Genomic DNA, 13497 nt, shown 5'->3' with positions numbered 1-13497 from the left:
CAGACTGAGAGAGCTGGGGTTGTTCAGTCTGGAGAAGAGAAGGCTCTGAGGAGACCTTGTAGTGGCCTAACAGTATCTTAAGAGAGCCTACAAGAAAGCTGGTGAGGGACTTTTTAGGATGTCGGGTATTGGTAGGACTAGAGGGAATGGATTAAAACTAGAGACGGGTCGATTCAGATTGGACGTTAGGAAGAAGTTCTTCACCATGAGGGTGGTGAGACACTGGAACAGGTTGCCCAGAGAGGTGGTGGAAGCCCCATCCCTGGAAGTTTTTAAGGCCAGGCTGGATGGGGTTCTGAGCAACCTGATCTAGTGGGAGGCGTCCCTGCCCATGGCAGGGGTGTTGGAACTGGATGATCTTTAAGGTCCCTTCCAACCCTAACAATTCTATGATTCTAAGTAGTTGCTTTCCTCCCATCACTCTACACTATCTGTTTGTGCCCAGCACTGTGCAAGACAACATTGTTTTCTAATTAAAAGAGTTTACATGAAGAAATGGAAATAAACTTTTCAAAGAGACTAGAAACTCCATACAGAAACAAACCAAAACATTTAAGCATTTAACATGGCAACAAAATCCATTTGCACTCAGAGGCAAATTCTTACACACATTCTTAGCTCTACTAAATGTACATGCATATCTATCCAATGAGCCTCCCAGAAGAAGCTTGTATGATAAAGTAAAGGTATTTCATATGAAAAGGTTAAAATCTTACTTGTCATACAATACAATATCTGGAATCCAAATAGAATCTGATGGGACACGAATAGATGTTATTCCAGCATAGTCTTCAGGATTCCACCTTAATTTTACGTCTATCCATTCCTGTGGATATGAGAGATGTAAAAATTATTATTATTGTGAAGTTGATTTAAGCAGGGCAAGACTGGATGAAAATAGATAAAAAGGGAATTAAAAAAACCTGGCTTCTAAAATTTGTATACAACAGTGAATTTGCTGAACAGATATCTATTTACCTCATCCAATATTTGTTTTAAGAGCCACTTGACAGTATTTCTGTACAGAACTTAAGATATTAAAATTTTTTTTCAGAGCATGTATACATAAGTAAGAGCTATTGTAGCGTATAGACAATTAAATTTGGAAAAAGTTTGTTCTGATTGAGTATCAATGACTTTGGAAGATAATCAGAAACAATTTAAACATTTTCATCACAAAAAAAATAATCATGCTGCAACTCTCACAAGATAGTTGTTCCTATTTCTATAAGCGACACTAAAAATAGCACCATTAAAAGCACAGTAGTACTTCGGTAATTTTATACTTGAACTAAAAGCTCAAGAGTTAAAATTCAAGTTTCTAAGAATTCACCATCACATAGAATTACAAATGTATATTCAGGTCCATTCTCATTTTATTTGAACTGGTTCAATTGCGACGAGTTCTGCAGAAACTATTAAGAGGGCACAAAGTGTTATCATCAACATAGTGCCTTCTCATACTTGCTGAGTAGCCTCAAAGTTTTCCTGAAATGAAAAACAAACAAACAAACTTTGCCTGAAGTTACAGTTCCTGGAAAAGAAGGGAGTGGGAAACAACAGGAAGAAAAAGAAAAGAAAAAAAAAAAAAAAGCAAAGGAAGTAGCCAAAACAAAAGTAATTTAGTAAGCTAGTAAGTATAATCAGGGTCTGCAAACATTCTTCTAAATTAAATTAAGAATGATTTGTGAGCAGAATTTCCCAAGTTAATAGTGGCCATTAAGTTCAACACTGGACTCTGATTATTATAAAGCTTGAGGCTTTCTCCTGACCATAAATAAATATTCTTAAGAGGAAAAAATAGCTCTTTATAGCAAGCATATACAATTTTGAACCTGAAATTCTTCAGTGATATTTATCCAATAATCTCAATATCCGACAAGAGAAAGCTCTTATAACTACTATACAAAAGACTACACAAACCCATACTTTTCTTAATACAGTTTTTCAAAGAAAACTTACCTACTGAAGCAGTAAATTTTATGGTTGGATACATGCACCTTGGTATATTAAATGGCCATGCAATACCATATCAGATGTTTTTTAATTGGGTAAATTTAACCTTACCTTTTGTTTGCAGGTTGGGTTTGGTTTTTTAAGAGTTTTGTAACAATTAATCCTTTAAAGCATTTCCAGGGACATTTATTAAAGATACTATCTAAAATAAAAATTCATGCAACAACTAAGTTTTTTTTGAAAATACAATTAATTAGAAAAGTTTCTTCCTACTTTTGACTTGCAGTTATGAAGCTTCAGAGTTTTTCATCAATATTTTACACATACCTGTTTCAACCAGACATTCGTCGTCATCAATTGATTCTTCTCATCCTATAAAAATAAAGCATATTTCATGAAAAAAGATCTGCACAGTACATTCATAGTAACTAGCTGCTTTAGTTCACAGAGGCCTGTAATTTAAAATACAAAATACACTTCTAAAAGCATTTCTGTCCCTGATAACTATGTTTACATGAGAACTATTTAACTATATTTTATTTGACTGAATCTTATGCAGTCTTACTGTTTCTCTGTGGAAACATAAAGGAACAGTCAACATGCAGAAGAAACACTCATATCTATAAACAGTGAATTCAATTTGAAAAGAATATTCCGAAGAGAATAAGTATCAGGGGAAAAAAATTAATCTGGTTGATCTCTTTTACATCACAGGTAATGCAAAGAGATAATCTTCATTACTATGGAAGTCACATAGTTGAAGGCTTAGAGGCTTTTTTTGCTGCTTAAGGTGGGAGGAAGAACAGTATTTGCAAGTGTTCCTGAATTTTACAGAAATGAGACTGATAAATTTTAAAAACACGTAGTTTTCCCATTGAATAAATAAATGAAAACACAATTCCCTAGGCTTAAGAATTTCACTCTTTATTTTTTCTAAAAAGTCCACTAAACTTAAGAGCCATTCGTCTTCTCAACCTTTTCACAATCACTTCTTCATGCCCCCATCTACAATGCATTTTTTTATTACAGTGGTAATAACTTCAGAGGTTTCATCTACTGTGTTTAAGCTAAAATATGCACAATTATTTCATATGACATTATGTTTCAGAATTTTAAGAACAAAGGGAAAAAAACCAAAATTATTTACTATACATACCACATCTACTAGCTGAGAGATCGCAAGGCCAAACTTTATTTTTATTGTGTCATTCAAGCGTTCCACTGGACGAACCCATCTTTGATAGTCGTCAAATAAATATTTAAATAATCGATCTTCACTTTTAGCAATAAAAGAAGGTTCAGATATACCTATATAAAAAAAAAGTAATTTATTAACATTGATTTAAATGAATAGTGTCCATATGCATTCCTGTGTCCAAAGAGCTAAAGCTATGTTTATGCAGAGTTAAATTTCTCCTCTTATCCCCTTTTCCCCGGAAGCATGGCCAAGGTCTCGAAAGAAGAATTTTATAAAATTATGTGGTTTTATTAGCATCTTCATACCACTATCACACTTTTAAAATCTATGACTCAAGAACATTAAGATAATTCTTAAAGCAATAATAAAGGCAAAATGCACTTATATAATTTACCTGGTGCCATGCAATTAGGGAACTCTTCCAGAACAGAAGGGTTATCTATGAGGGACTGAAGTTATATCATTCTAGAACAAGGTGGTTTTTAAAAAACCTACATCTACACTATACAGGTCTCCAGTATATTGCCTAACTTGCGCTCCAGTTTGAAACATCAGTCTCTTCATGTTTTATACATTATTTCTTCTAATGTTTGGTCACATCTGTGATGTATAAGCTTTGCAGTACTCGTAGAGCACTCTTCCCCCCACGCTATTTTGTATCTTAAGCACTTGTGTCTATCTATTTACCAGTCTATCCTCTACCTAGTTTAATGTTATATTGACTGGAAGACACCTTTCTAGTTAAGTAATAGTATACATTCAGTTACTACTTTTTCATAGTTCTCAAGGAGTCATTTCAATGCCTGGAGACTGACTGACCTGGAACAGCCAAAAATCTTTGTATAGCTTACAAGAAGTGGAAACTAAATGTCTTTTTTTGTCTCCTGAGAGAATGGAATACATGCCAGTGCTTTGGGGGAAAAAAAAAAAAAAAAAAAAAAAAAAAAGTACTGTAGCTGCAGAAACTGCAGGCAGAAAGCAGCCCGGATTTTAAACGAGATATATAAGCTGTCCTAAAGGACTTCACCAAGCAACCGCTGTCCTTTATCTTTGGGAATCCACAAAAAATGAGGTTTTTTTACCAATCCAGTCTCACCTAAAGTGTATCAGTAGAAACCCTGCTACCCAAAAAAAGACAAAGTTTAAGGTTTCTCTGTTATGAGAGCACATGCAAAAAAATTATATACCCTAAATAACAAGAGAATGACAAACGTCGGGAAGATACAGAGAGAAGGGAGGGAAAAAAGGCAAGATCAGTGTCTAGCTAAGTAACTTGAGTAAGAACAGCTTTCAAAGGCAGTGTGAAAGACCAGAAGGCAGCCATCACCGCAAGAAGCAGCACAAGCTACACGCATCAGCTTGAAAGGAATGGCTCCAAAAGGGTCTCCAATTCCCCAAGAGAAGTCAGAGCAACCACCACAAGACATGAACATATGCTCTAGACAAAGATTTTTACTAGCCACTGATGAGATTTAAACTGACTGAAACTACTGGTGAAAAAAGGTCTAACAATTATTACAGTCAGTTTAAGGGACAGACTAAACCAAAGAAAGATGTTCACAACCATCTCTCTTTAATGCAGATTTAAAATATTATGCCATTACATAAATGTATGGCATGACCTCTCTAGAAATGATGTGTTTGCTAACAGCATCCATCTAAAAAAAGATATATCAGAAACAGAAAAGCACCAGAGAATGTCATAAACAGATTAAAACCAGAGACAGTCATCCATACAAGGAGAGATTTAAAAGATTAACATTATTTTGTTTGGAGGGGAGGTAAATTTAGTGACCGTAACAGAAGTAGATAGAAGTAGTGAATGATACATGCAGAAAAAAGACTGATGGTATTTAACCTTTCTCATAAAAGAAGGTAAAGGAAACAAAAACATCAATTAAAGGCAGTATAAACAATTTCTATTTGAAGTTCATTACCATCAACGTTGGGTAAATCAGAGATTATTAGACATCAAAGAGGGCTAAAAGTTTAGTATTACCTGGGATTACTAAATTGGCAGTTATGTCAGGTAGCATCATACTTACTTAGGGTATCAGTTCTCATTTTAACACAACTTGTCAAATCTACCTCGGAACTTGATCAACAGTTTGATGGCTTGCATCGTTGCAGAGACTTGACTAACACCATTTAAGCCATTAATTTAGATGGACCTAAGCTAGTTTTATGTGACTGCAACCACTGCAGCCTAGACAACTAAGGCAATGTAAGTTTTTATCTTCCCTCCCATTCACCAACTCTTCTGACAGCAGCTGCTTTCTGCTGCGCTGCAGAAGGCTGCATTTAAAGATCCTTCTGACAAAACACCGAAGCACTGCAGAGCCCAACCACAAGAGAATTCCCTGCCTTCTGCACAGCAGGTTTGGGGCAGTCCAGTAGAACTACTGTTATGAATACTAACTGCATTTTCTCTGAAATTTAATTGTAGGAGCAAAAGCGGAATGTAGCTTAAGGAACAAGATCAAAGTGGGAGCAGCAGGACGACTCCTTTTCCCTCCAAACCTTTCCATACACTAACATGCTGCAGAACAGTTCTTATTGCAGGCCTGTCATGAATTAAACCACCTGGCAACTAGGATCACGCAGCAGTTCACTCATTTCCACCCCCTGGTAGGACAGGAAGAAGGAGGAGAAAAGGCAGGGAAAAAACCCCTTGTGGGTTGAGATAAAGACAGTTTAATAGAACAGTAACAGCAGAAAAAAAAATAATTGTAATAATGGTAAAAGTATGTACAAAATAATGTGATGTTATACAGTTGCTCTCACCACCCAGTGATCGGTTGCCCAGCCCATCCCGAGCAGTGATCGCAGATTCCTGCTCCCCGACCAAACCCCATTTCTATACTGAGCATGACGTTTATGGTATGGAATATTCCTTTGGCCAGCTTCTCCCTGCTTACTCTCCCTCTCAGCTTCTATGGGAAGCTGAAAAAGTCCTTGACTTAATACAAACATTACTTAGCAACAACTAAACCAATATGTGTTATCAACATTATGCTCATACTAAATCCACAACCCAGCAGCTACTAGGAAGTAAATTAACTCTATCCCAGCTGAAACCAGTACAAGGACAAATCAGCACTTGGGTTTTAAGACAGTTCGCCCTTCTGTTTCAAAACACAAATCTATCTATTTACAATGTATTTCATTCATCCACAAACACTTAGCAACCAATTGTTTAACGAGATGTATTATTTGTACACAATTTAACATCTTTCCATTTCAAGACTGTTGACATGCGGGTTGTGTAATGGCAAAGAACTGACGGCAGCTTGCATTGTACCACTGAGCATATCTCAGATGGATACATGAAAATACACTGGAGAATAAGAATTGCTGCCAAAAAGGATCCAGCAACAGAATGTTACACACACACAACCCACCTTCACAGCTTATTAGGTTAAAATACATTTATTTTAATTGAGACCTTAGCTTCAGTGTATCCTCATTAGCCAAGAAATTTTTCTTATTTGTAACTGTACATAATTTGGAAAGTCCTGCTTTTAACAGACCAAAAGAACACTTCCTGAAGACACAACTTAATTTATTTCTATATTCCTATTTCCTGAATTATGAATGGTTTTGTGTATATTTCAGCCTAATGTTACAAAAATCAAGTATTTATGAATTAGCTTTAATTACATTTCCCTTTTACAGTTACAACTCTCAGCTGAATTTTTTGTACAATTTCAGAATGACTACGCAGCTGGGTATTCTCTCTCCATTAATTGACCTTGAAGCAATGCAGAGGCAAAGTTGCACTTTCACCATTTCTGTGTTCCTGTAAGATGACCTCTTGCACAGCAATACAGCATCTTCAGGGTACATGCTGTTTCCAGATTAAGCTTCTCTTAAAGCACAGTATCTTCTCTGCTATGCTAAATGGGGACATGTTCCTTTACCACTTCTATATACTTAGAGAATTTTTTTCAAACATTTTATGCTCAGACCTAAGTATACTCACTGATTTATTAAGATGACTGTATTTACTAACAATATAGTTCAACTGATTTTTTTTCTTCTTTTTTTCTATCACGGAAACATCCACACTTTTTCATATTTCTAGATTATTCAGTTTATTAATAAACTGGGGCATACTGGTCTATAAAAGACAGCCTATATGAAGGAGAACTCCATGAGGAAGCTGGAGATGGTAACAATATATTAAGAGTCAGCAAAAATAAAATAAAAAACCACCCCTACCTTTCCATACTTTATTTAATAGGACCACACAGCTCACTTGTTAAACACACTGCATATGTTTAATTTCTCTTTTCCATGTGTCTGTATGCTTTTAAGATTATAACAAAGGGTGTAATTCTTAGTGACTTACTGGTGTTAACACCATTAAGAAAAAAACATAAACTGGTGGCAAGCAGAAAAAAGGTATGGAAGAGTGGAAAAGTAGTAAAATACAGTTAGTGGCTTAAGGCACCAGACCGGGTATAATGGTTGGAGAAAAGCAGAAAGAGGTTAAAATGTATGACTAGCAAGATTAACAAACAAGCAACCTGGAATACAAGTCTCATACTAAATCAGATGGTAAGAGATTATGGAAGCACTCACCCCTGCTACTAGCTCACTGTACTAAAAAAAAACCATAGAAGATTTGTAGCCTTTGAAGGGCAATTCTAAGCACGCTTGTATTTGTGTGGCTTTATTTTTGTTGAGGTCAGGTAACTTCTGTGGTCTAAATCAAAGGTATACTGTTCAGTGATAAAACCCCAAAACAAACGTTTACTTTATTATTGACGTCTGAAACTCTTCTCTGCTCACTCCCTCTCAACATGATTCCATGTTCAGCAAAAAACATGTAAGTCACATGACAAAATGCTGAACGACCAAAGTTTGAATTCTGCAAAAAGGAGACAAACATTTATGTACAAAGCAGACTAATGACTTTTTAAACTTTGAAGTAGTTAGAGCACACTTTTAACCCAATAGTAAGTAGAAATTCTAATTAAACACTTGATCTTGGACACAACTGTATTTTAAAATTCAGTCCTAAACATTTAACAAACTTCTTTTATTAACATACTTTGGAAGAGCTATTTAGAAAAGAAGAGGAAGTATTACATGGGTCTCAGTTTCATGAATAGCATGACAAAATACGTACAGGTCTATTCATTTTGTTAGCATCCTCAAGTCAAAATTTCACTCGTGCTGCTAATAGCAGATTTTTTAAATGCTTCAGACAAACTACAAAAATGTTATTCTTTTGTAAAATCTGTCTTTTTACTTCATTTCTTATTGTATCATTATGGGATGAAACATCTTAGCATCTTAATATGATTTAGCAGCAGTACTCTTTTTATAAAAATTACCAGTTAAATATTTCATATTATAGCTATACCTCATATCTTTTCATAATTTTTTTGTTTGGTTGGTTTTAAATGAGAGAACATCACAGTCCACGTTTCTCCAAAGAACAGACTTTTTGTGAACTCTATGTTCCTCTGCACTTCCTTAGGTAAAGTGTCTAAGAACCACATTGGGATTGCAGGTATAACACTGGTCCTTATACTTTAAACAATGTAGTTCAAAGCATTTCCTAATCAATATAATTGAGTGTTAATGATTTCAGGTTTTCTTTGGATCGCTACTTGGTGCATTTTCAAGAGGTCCATGGGAGAAGGGCAAGGGTCACTTTTTAGAAGCCTAATGTTAAGATGTAGATTCAGAAGTCATATATATTACTACTGCAGATTTATAATCACATACCACTTTTTCATATAATGAAAAAGAACACTACTACGGACAATAAACATGGCAAAATATCCTTACTTTGTAGTTAACATTAGATTCTCTAACAGTGTACTGTCATAACATACAGAATGTTATCAATAAATCTAACTACTACAAACTACAATACAACTAATACTTTGCCTACAATCCAGGGAGGTGAATGAATACATACAGTACACCTACCTTTAGTACACTATTAAGATGATCCTGTTATTTTTTTTAAATAATATATTTTACCTAATTTATAACAAACGAAACACTTTGATGTCTAGAAGCACAATGGTAACTGTCTAAAACTTACTCTAAGAATTGTTCAGCGACCATTTTGAGACCAAAAAAAAAAAAAAGTTTTCCATCTTTCCTACAAACTAACTTATTCTACAGTAAGCATCAGTGCTTTTCCTCCTTAAAGTTTACAATTTTTCTCCTAACAAACCCAGTAACATCACAATATGTAGCTGGTGACAATTCTAACTGCAAGTCATTTTTATACTGCAGCAGACAGGGAAAAGTAGAACAAGATCGTGTTCAATATTAACTACACAGATCTCTGACTCAGCCTCCCTTTACATTTTAAAGGATCTCCTACCACTACTTCATTAGGCAGAAAAGATACATAATATATTAAATGACATATAAAATGGAAGTTTTACTTCTGTACTGATTCCACCCTCCCTTTAAAAGGGCCATGAGCGATACTTCCTGTATGGTCTTCAATTTTTTTGCTTACTTTTCCTTCTATACTTTAGCAATTGCCAAGAATCCAATCACTAACACCCAAGTGTTTAGTTAACAGTAAGCATTTAGAAAGATCAAAATCATATTTACTAGAATGTCTGTAAGTCAAAGCAGGATTACTAACTCCATTCAATTTATTGAACAAAAGTCAGAAAAGCCAGTTATTACATTCTGTACTTCCTACAAGTGTTTTTTTTCTCAATTAAAAAATTAAGCCAAAGCCCATCACTACACCTACATGGAAAAGGTGCCCGTTATTGACCATTTCTTGTTAATGTTTTTTTTTTGCAAATTTGGTTTGCTTTCTTTTGTTCAGAGGTTGTCTTGGGCTTTCAAAGGTTGAGATATAAGAGTGACAGCCTTGTATTTCTATCACTGTGTATTAATACATGCCTGGCAGCTGCCAGCTGCTGCAGGAACTTTTACAATTTTTTGTTTCTCCAGGGCTTTCAAGTTATTAGAAGGATTTCTGCCTTTTCTCTTACCCAGCACATCACTCTCCTGCCAACCAGTAGCAAAATGAAATGATGTATTGTGGACATGAAAACCATCAAGGATTTTAAACTGCAATATTGCTTAACATTTACCAATATGAACAGAGGTACAAGAGCTGCACATAGAAAGCAGGGAAGTTGTTTCTTACATTCAACTCAAATTTAAAAGATTTCTGGCTTGATAACTGGAAAGTAGAATTAAACTATCCCTTAATAGCTTAGCATGAAGGGACAATTGAGGCCCATATTAATGAATACATTTACGAGTTTTATTAATAACAGTGTAATATACTGCCATGTAGTTTGTAACTAATCAAGAAACAGATATGAGCAACTACGGATTGACTGTGAGTCTTAGATTGAGAGCTAACTGGAACAGAAATCATTTATTTCAGAATACAACTGCTATGGATTCTATGGTAAATACATGCAATATGCCAAAGAGCTTCCAGAACTCTATAGTGAAGCTATTGTCAGCAGTAGCCTCCTGATTAAGAGTCACATGCAGCACTACCGTTACAGGTCTGTGGCATGGCACAGCATTTCCTTGCGAGTTCACTGACACTAACATTTTCCAGTTTTCAGCAGACAGAACTGTGATCCTTTTCCCTGCCCAACAGCTGGGGCACATGAAAAGCCTGCCTCACATCAGCCTGCCTCAGGGTAAAAATTCTGGTCACTCTGAAGCCAGGGGGACTTTTTCTGTAACAGGATCTGTAACACTGAGAAATGCTGAATGCAAGCAGCAAAACCCATGTACACAAGTGTAGATAGTGCAAGGAGTAAAAGAAAGAACAAGCATGTAGAATCTTAAAAGTATTTATTCATATAGACTTAGAGGGTATGCATCATGGAAGTAAACACAAATCCACCATGTATATAAATAAGACGTTCATGCAAATAAGACACAGGCCTTGGGCTTCTCACAAGTTGTCAGTGCAGCCCTGGGTGCTGCAGAAGTTGCACACTGGCATCAACCTTCTGCCACAGTAGCGTTTTGCTCACGTAGCTCAATTCCAGTCTCGAATACACTGGAACATACAATCCTACAGCTCACAGAAATCAGAAACTCTGCTCAAAAACAGACGCAGCGTAGGAGATTTCAGAATATACACTATCATACAGAACTCAGGTTTTACCATTCTGAAAAGTGGGAAAGTATGCAAGTACTTCCTTCCGCAGTTCCTTCTACAAACCAACACAGACATTTCTTCACAAATCAATGCTCTCGTTTTTCTTCCTAGGAATCTCTAAAGAAAGCACAAAATATTTTAAGAGAAAAAACACAAGAAACCTATCAAGCAGGCAGGTTTGCAGCTTCCTCTTGGGCAAGGAGAAGGATCTGATCAGTCAAGCCAAGTGGAAAATGTTCCAGTGTACGAACTCTCAAGGAAACACTGTCACAGGTCTGCAGCATGGCCCAGCAGTGCTATAGCTGGTTTTAATCTCAATTCAATTTGTGCATTCAAGTCTCACCTGTTAGCTTAAGAGTCAGAGCAAAGAACAAAACTTAAAAAACTTGATTGTATTTTAGATCAGCATGTATTTTGTCTAGTCAAATCAGAGCTATCCAGGATAAAGGGTTAGTTCACCTCTGCACAGCTAAAGGAAACACCAAATTCATTTGTAAGCATTCTTAAAGGATCATAAAAACAAAGTCACATCCATAATTCACTTCTACCCACATGCAGAGAAATACCTCTAAGATAATTTTAACTGTATGTACACAACACTGATTTAGGTTATTATTTTCATTTGACCTATACTGTAATAATAGGTAGCTATAATGTTTTTCATTTTCTTACCAGCAAATTTCATTTTATTTGGGAGCAAACAAATTGTGAAAAGAAAATTTTATCCTCACTATATACAATCAGTATCAGCTCTCAGTGAAGTCAAAATGGTTGGTTTGTGACAAAAGGCAAAATTTGTCTTAACCTGATTACAATTCCATAGTCATATATACCACATAATGTAACACAATTTCACATAGTAATATATTCTGCCATGATGAAAAACACTACTCTTCCAAATACAGAGACCAAGAACAATCTTTTCAACCACATTTAGCAATAACAGACTGAGTTTTTGTATGCTGAATTAAAACCAAGACATCGATACCATATACTTTCCTTAAACCATACTTACGACCATTTTTTCAATGTTGGGCTAATATTAAAAAAGCCAATTTTATTTTTCTGCTTGTAAATGTTGCAGTTATGACTTCAAGATGTTTTGCAAAACTCTTAGCAAGGTACCCATAAATTACGTAAAAGCAATGCTTTGAAAAAGCTATTTCTAAACAATTCTTTGAAGGAGCATTGATTTTGCTCCTTTAATCTTTGTGTAGTTTTATAAACACTTTAGCTTCACATGCTATTTTACATCATTCAACTCTGAAAGTTACATCCTGATTGAATTAGCAGACTGACTCTTTTGAAGTCTAAGAAATAATGCATGACCAAACTAAAAAGAATTCTGTTATAAAATCTTAAGAGGGACATTTTCATGCGCAGCCAGATCCATATGCGATATTGCAATTATTACAATGTATTCTGTAAATTTACCTCCATACCAGCTGCAAACGCAAAGAGCATGCACCACAAATCTACAATTGGACCTCGCCTGAGAAAGTGAACGGGGGAAAAATTGAAAGCTAAGACGCTTCAAAGCGTTATATATTCACTTAAAAAGCGTAACAACTGCATAATGAAGCGTGTGGTAGTCAAGACTGATACGCACCCGAAAAGCCGGTGGCAAAGGCATTTTTCCCCTCATGTGTGACAGGGGCAGCCCCTTTGACCACGGTCTCGCTAGGTCGCGTTGATTCTTTTTTTAAAAAAACTAGCCGAAGTCCTTCAATCCCTACCTCAGCACTCCTCAGCGACCGCCAGAACCCCGCCTCCCCCTGGGATCAGCCTTATTTTACCCTCCTCTTGGCAAAAGTTGATGGGGGGGAAAACGAAGCGCGACCGCCTGAACCCCGCCAGCGTTTTCCCCCGCTCGCAAAAAACCGCCTCATTTTACCACACGAAAGGCGCTCCCGCCACCCCCAGTCGCCCAGCGGACCCCCTGGGCTCCGGTACAACCTTCCCCCTTCCCCGGCAGCGAGCCCGCCACCCACTCCTCCCCAGGGGCCCCCCCCGCTGGCCCTCACCCGCACGGGGCCGCCCCCCAGGTGCCTTACCCGCGTACGGGGCGCGGGCGGCGGAGCCGGCTCTGGGCTGGGCGAGAAAGGGCGCGAAGAGGCAGGTGAGGAGGAGGAAGGGGCGGCCGCAGCGCGACCAGGCTCCGAGCTCAGCCATGGCTCGGGCACGGCCCCCCGCTGCCTCGGAGCCCCGCAGCGCG

The 13497-nt window shown here is 36.9% G+C and overlaps 1 protein-coding gene across 1 annotated transcript in view; it reads right to left on the bottom strand.

Annotated features, from left to right (window-relative positions):
* Positions 1-13497, bottom strand: part of CHRNA5 (cholinergic receptor nicotinic alpha 5 subunit) — a 19936-nt gene extending 6439 nt beyond the window's left edge. The window contains exons 1-4 of the mRNA XM_074601100.1: positions 13337-13497; positions 3113-3264; positions 2284-2328; positions 717-826 (exon numbers count right to left, since the gene is read on the bottom strand). Coding sequence (XP_074457201.1) covers positions 717-826; positions 2284-2328; positions 3113-3264; positions 13337-13454 — 425 coding nt within the window. The 5' untranslated portion in view covers positions 13455-13497. The remainder of the gene's footprint in view (positions 1-716; positions 827-2283; positions 2329-3112; positions 3265-13336) is intronic.

This window comes from Larus michahellis, chromosome 9, assembly GCF_964199755.1.
Source record: "Larus michahellis chromosome 9, bLarMic1.1, whole genome shotgun sequence".
Lineage (NCBI taxonomy): Eukaryota > Metazoa > Chordata > Aves > Charadriiformes > Laridae > Larus > Larus michahellis.
This window is presented reverse-complemented; position numbering and strand designations above follow the sequence as displayed.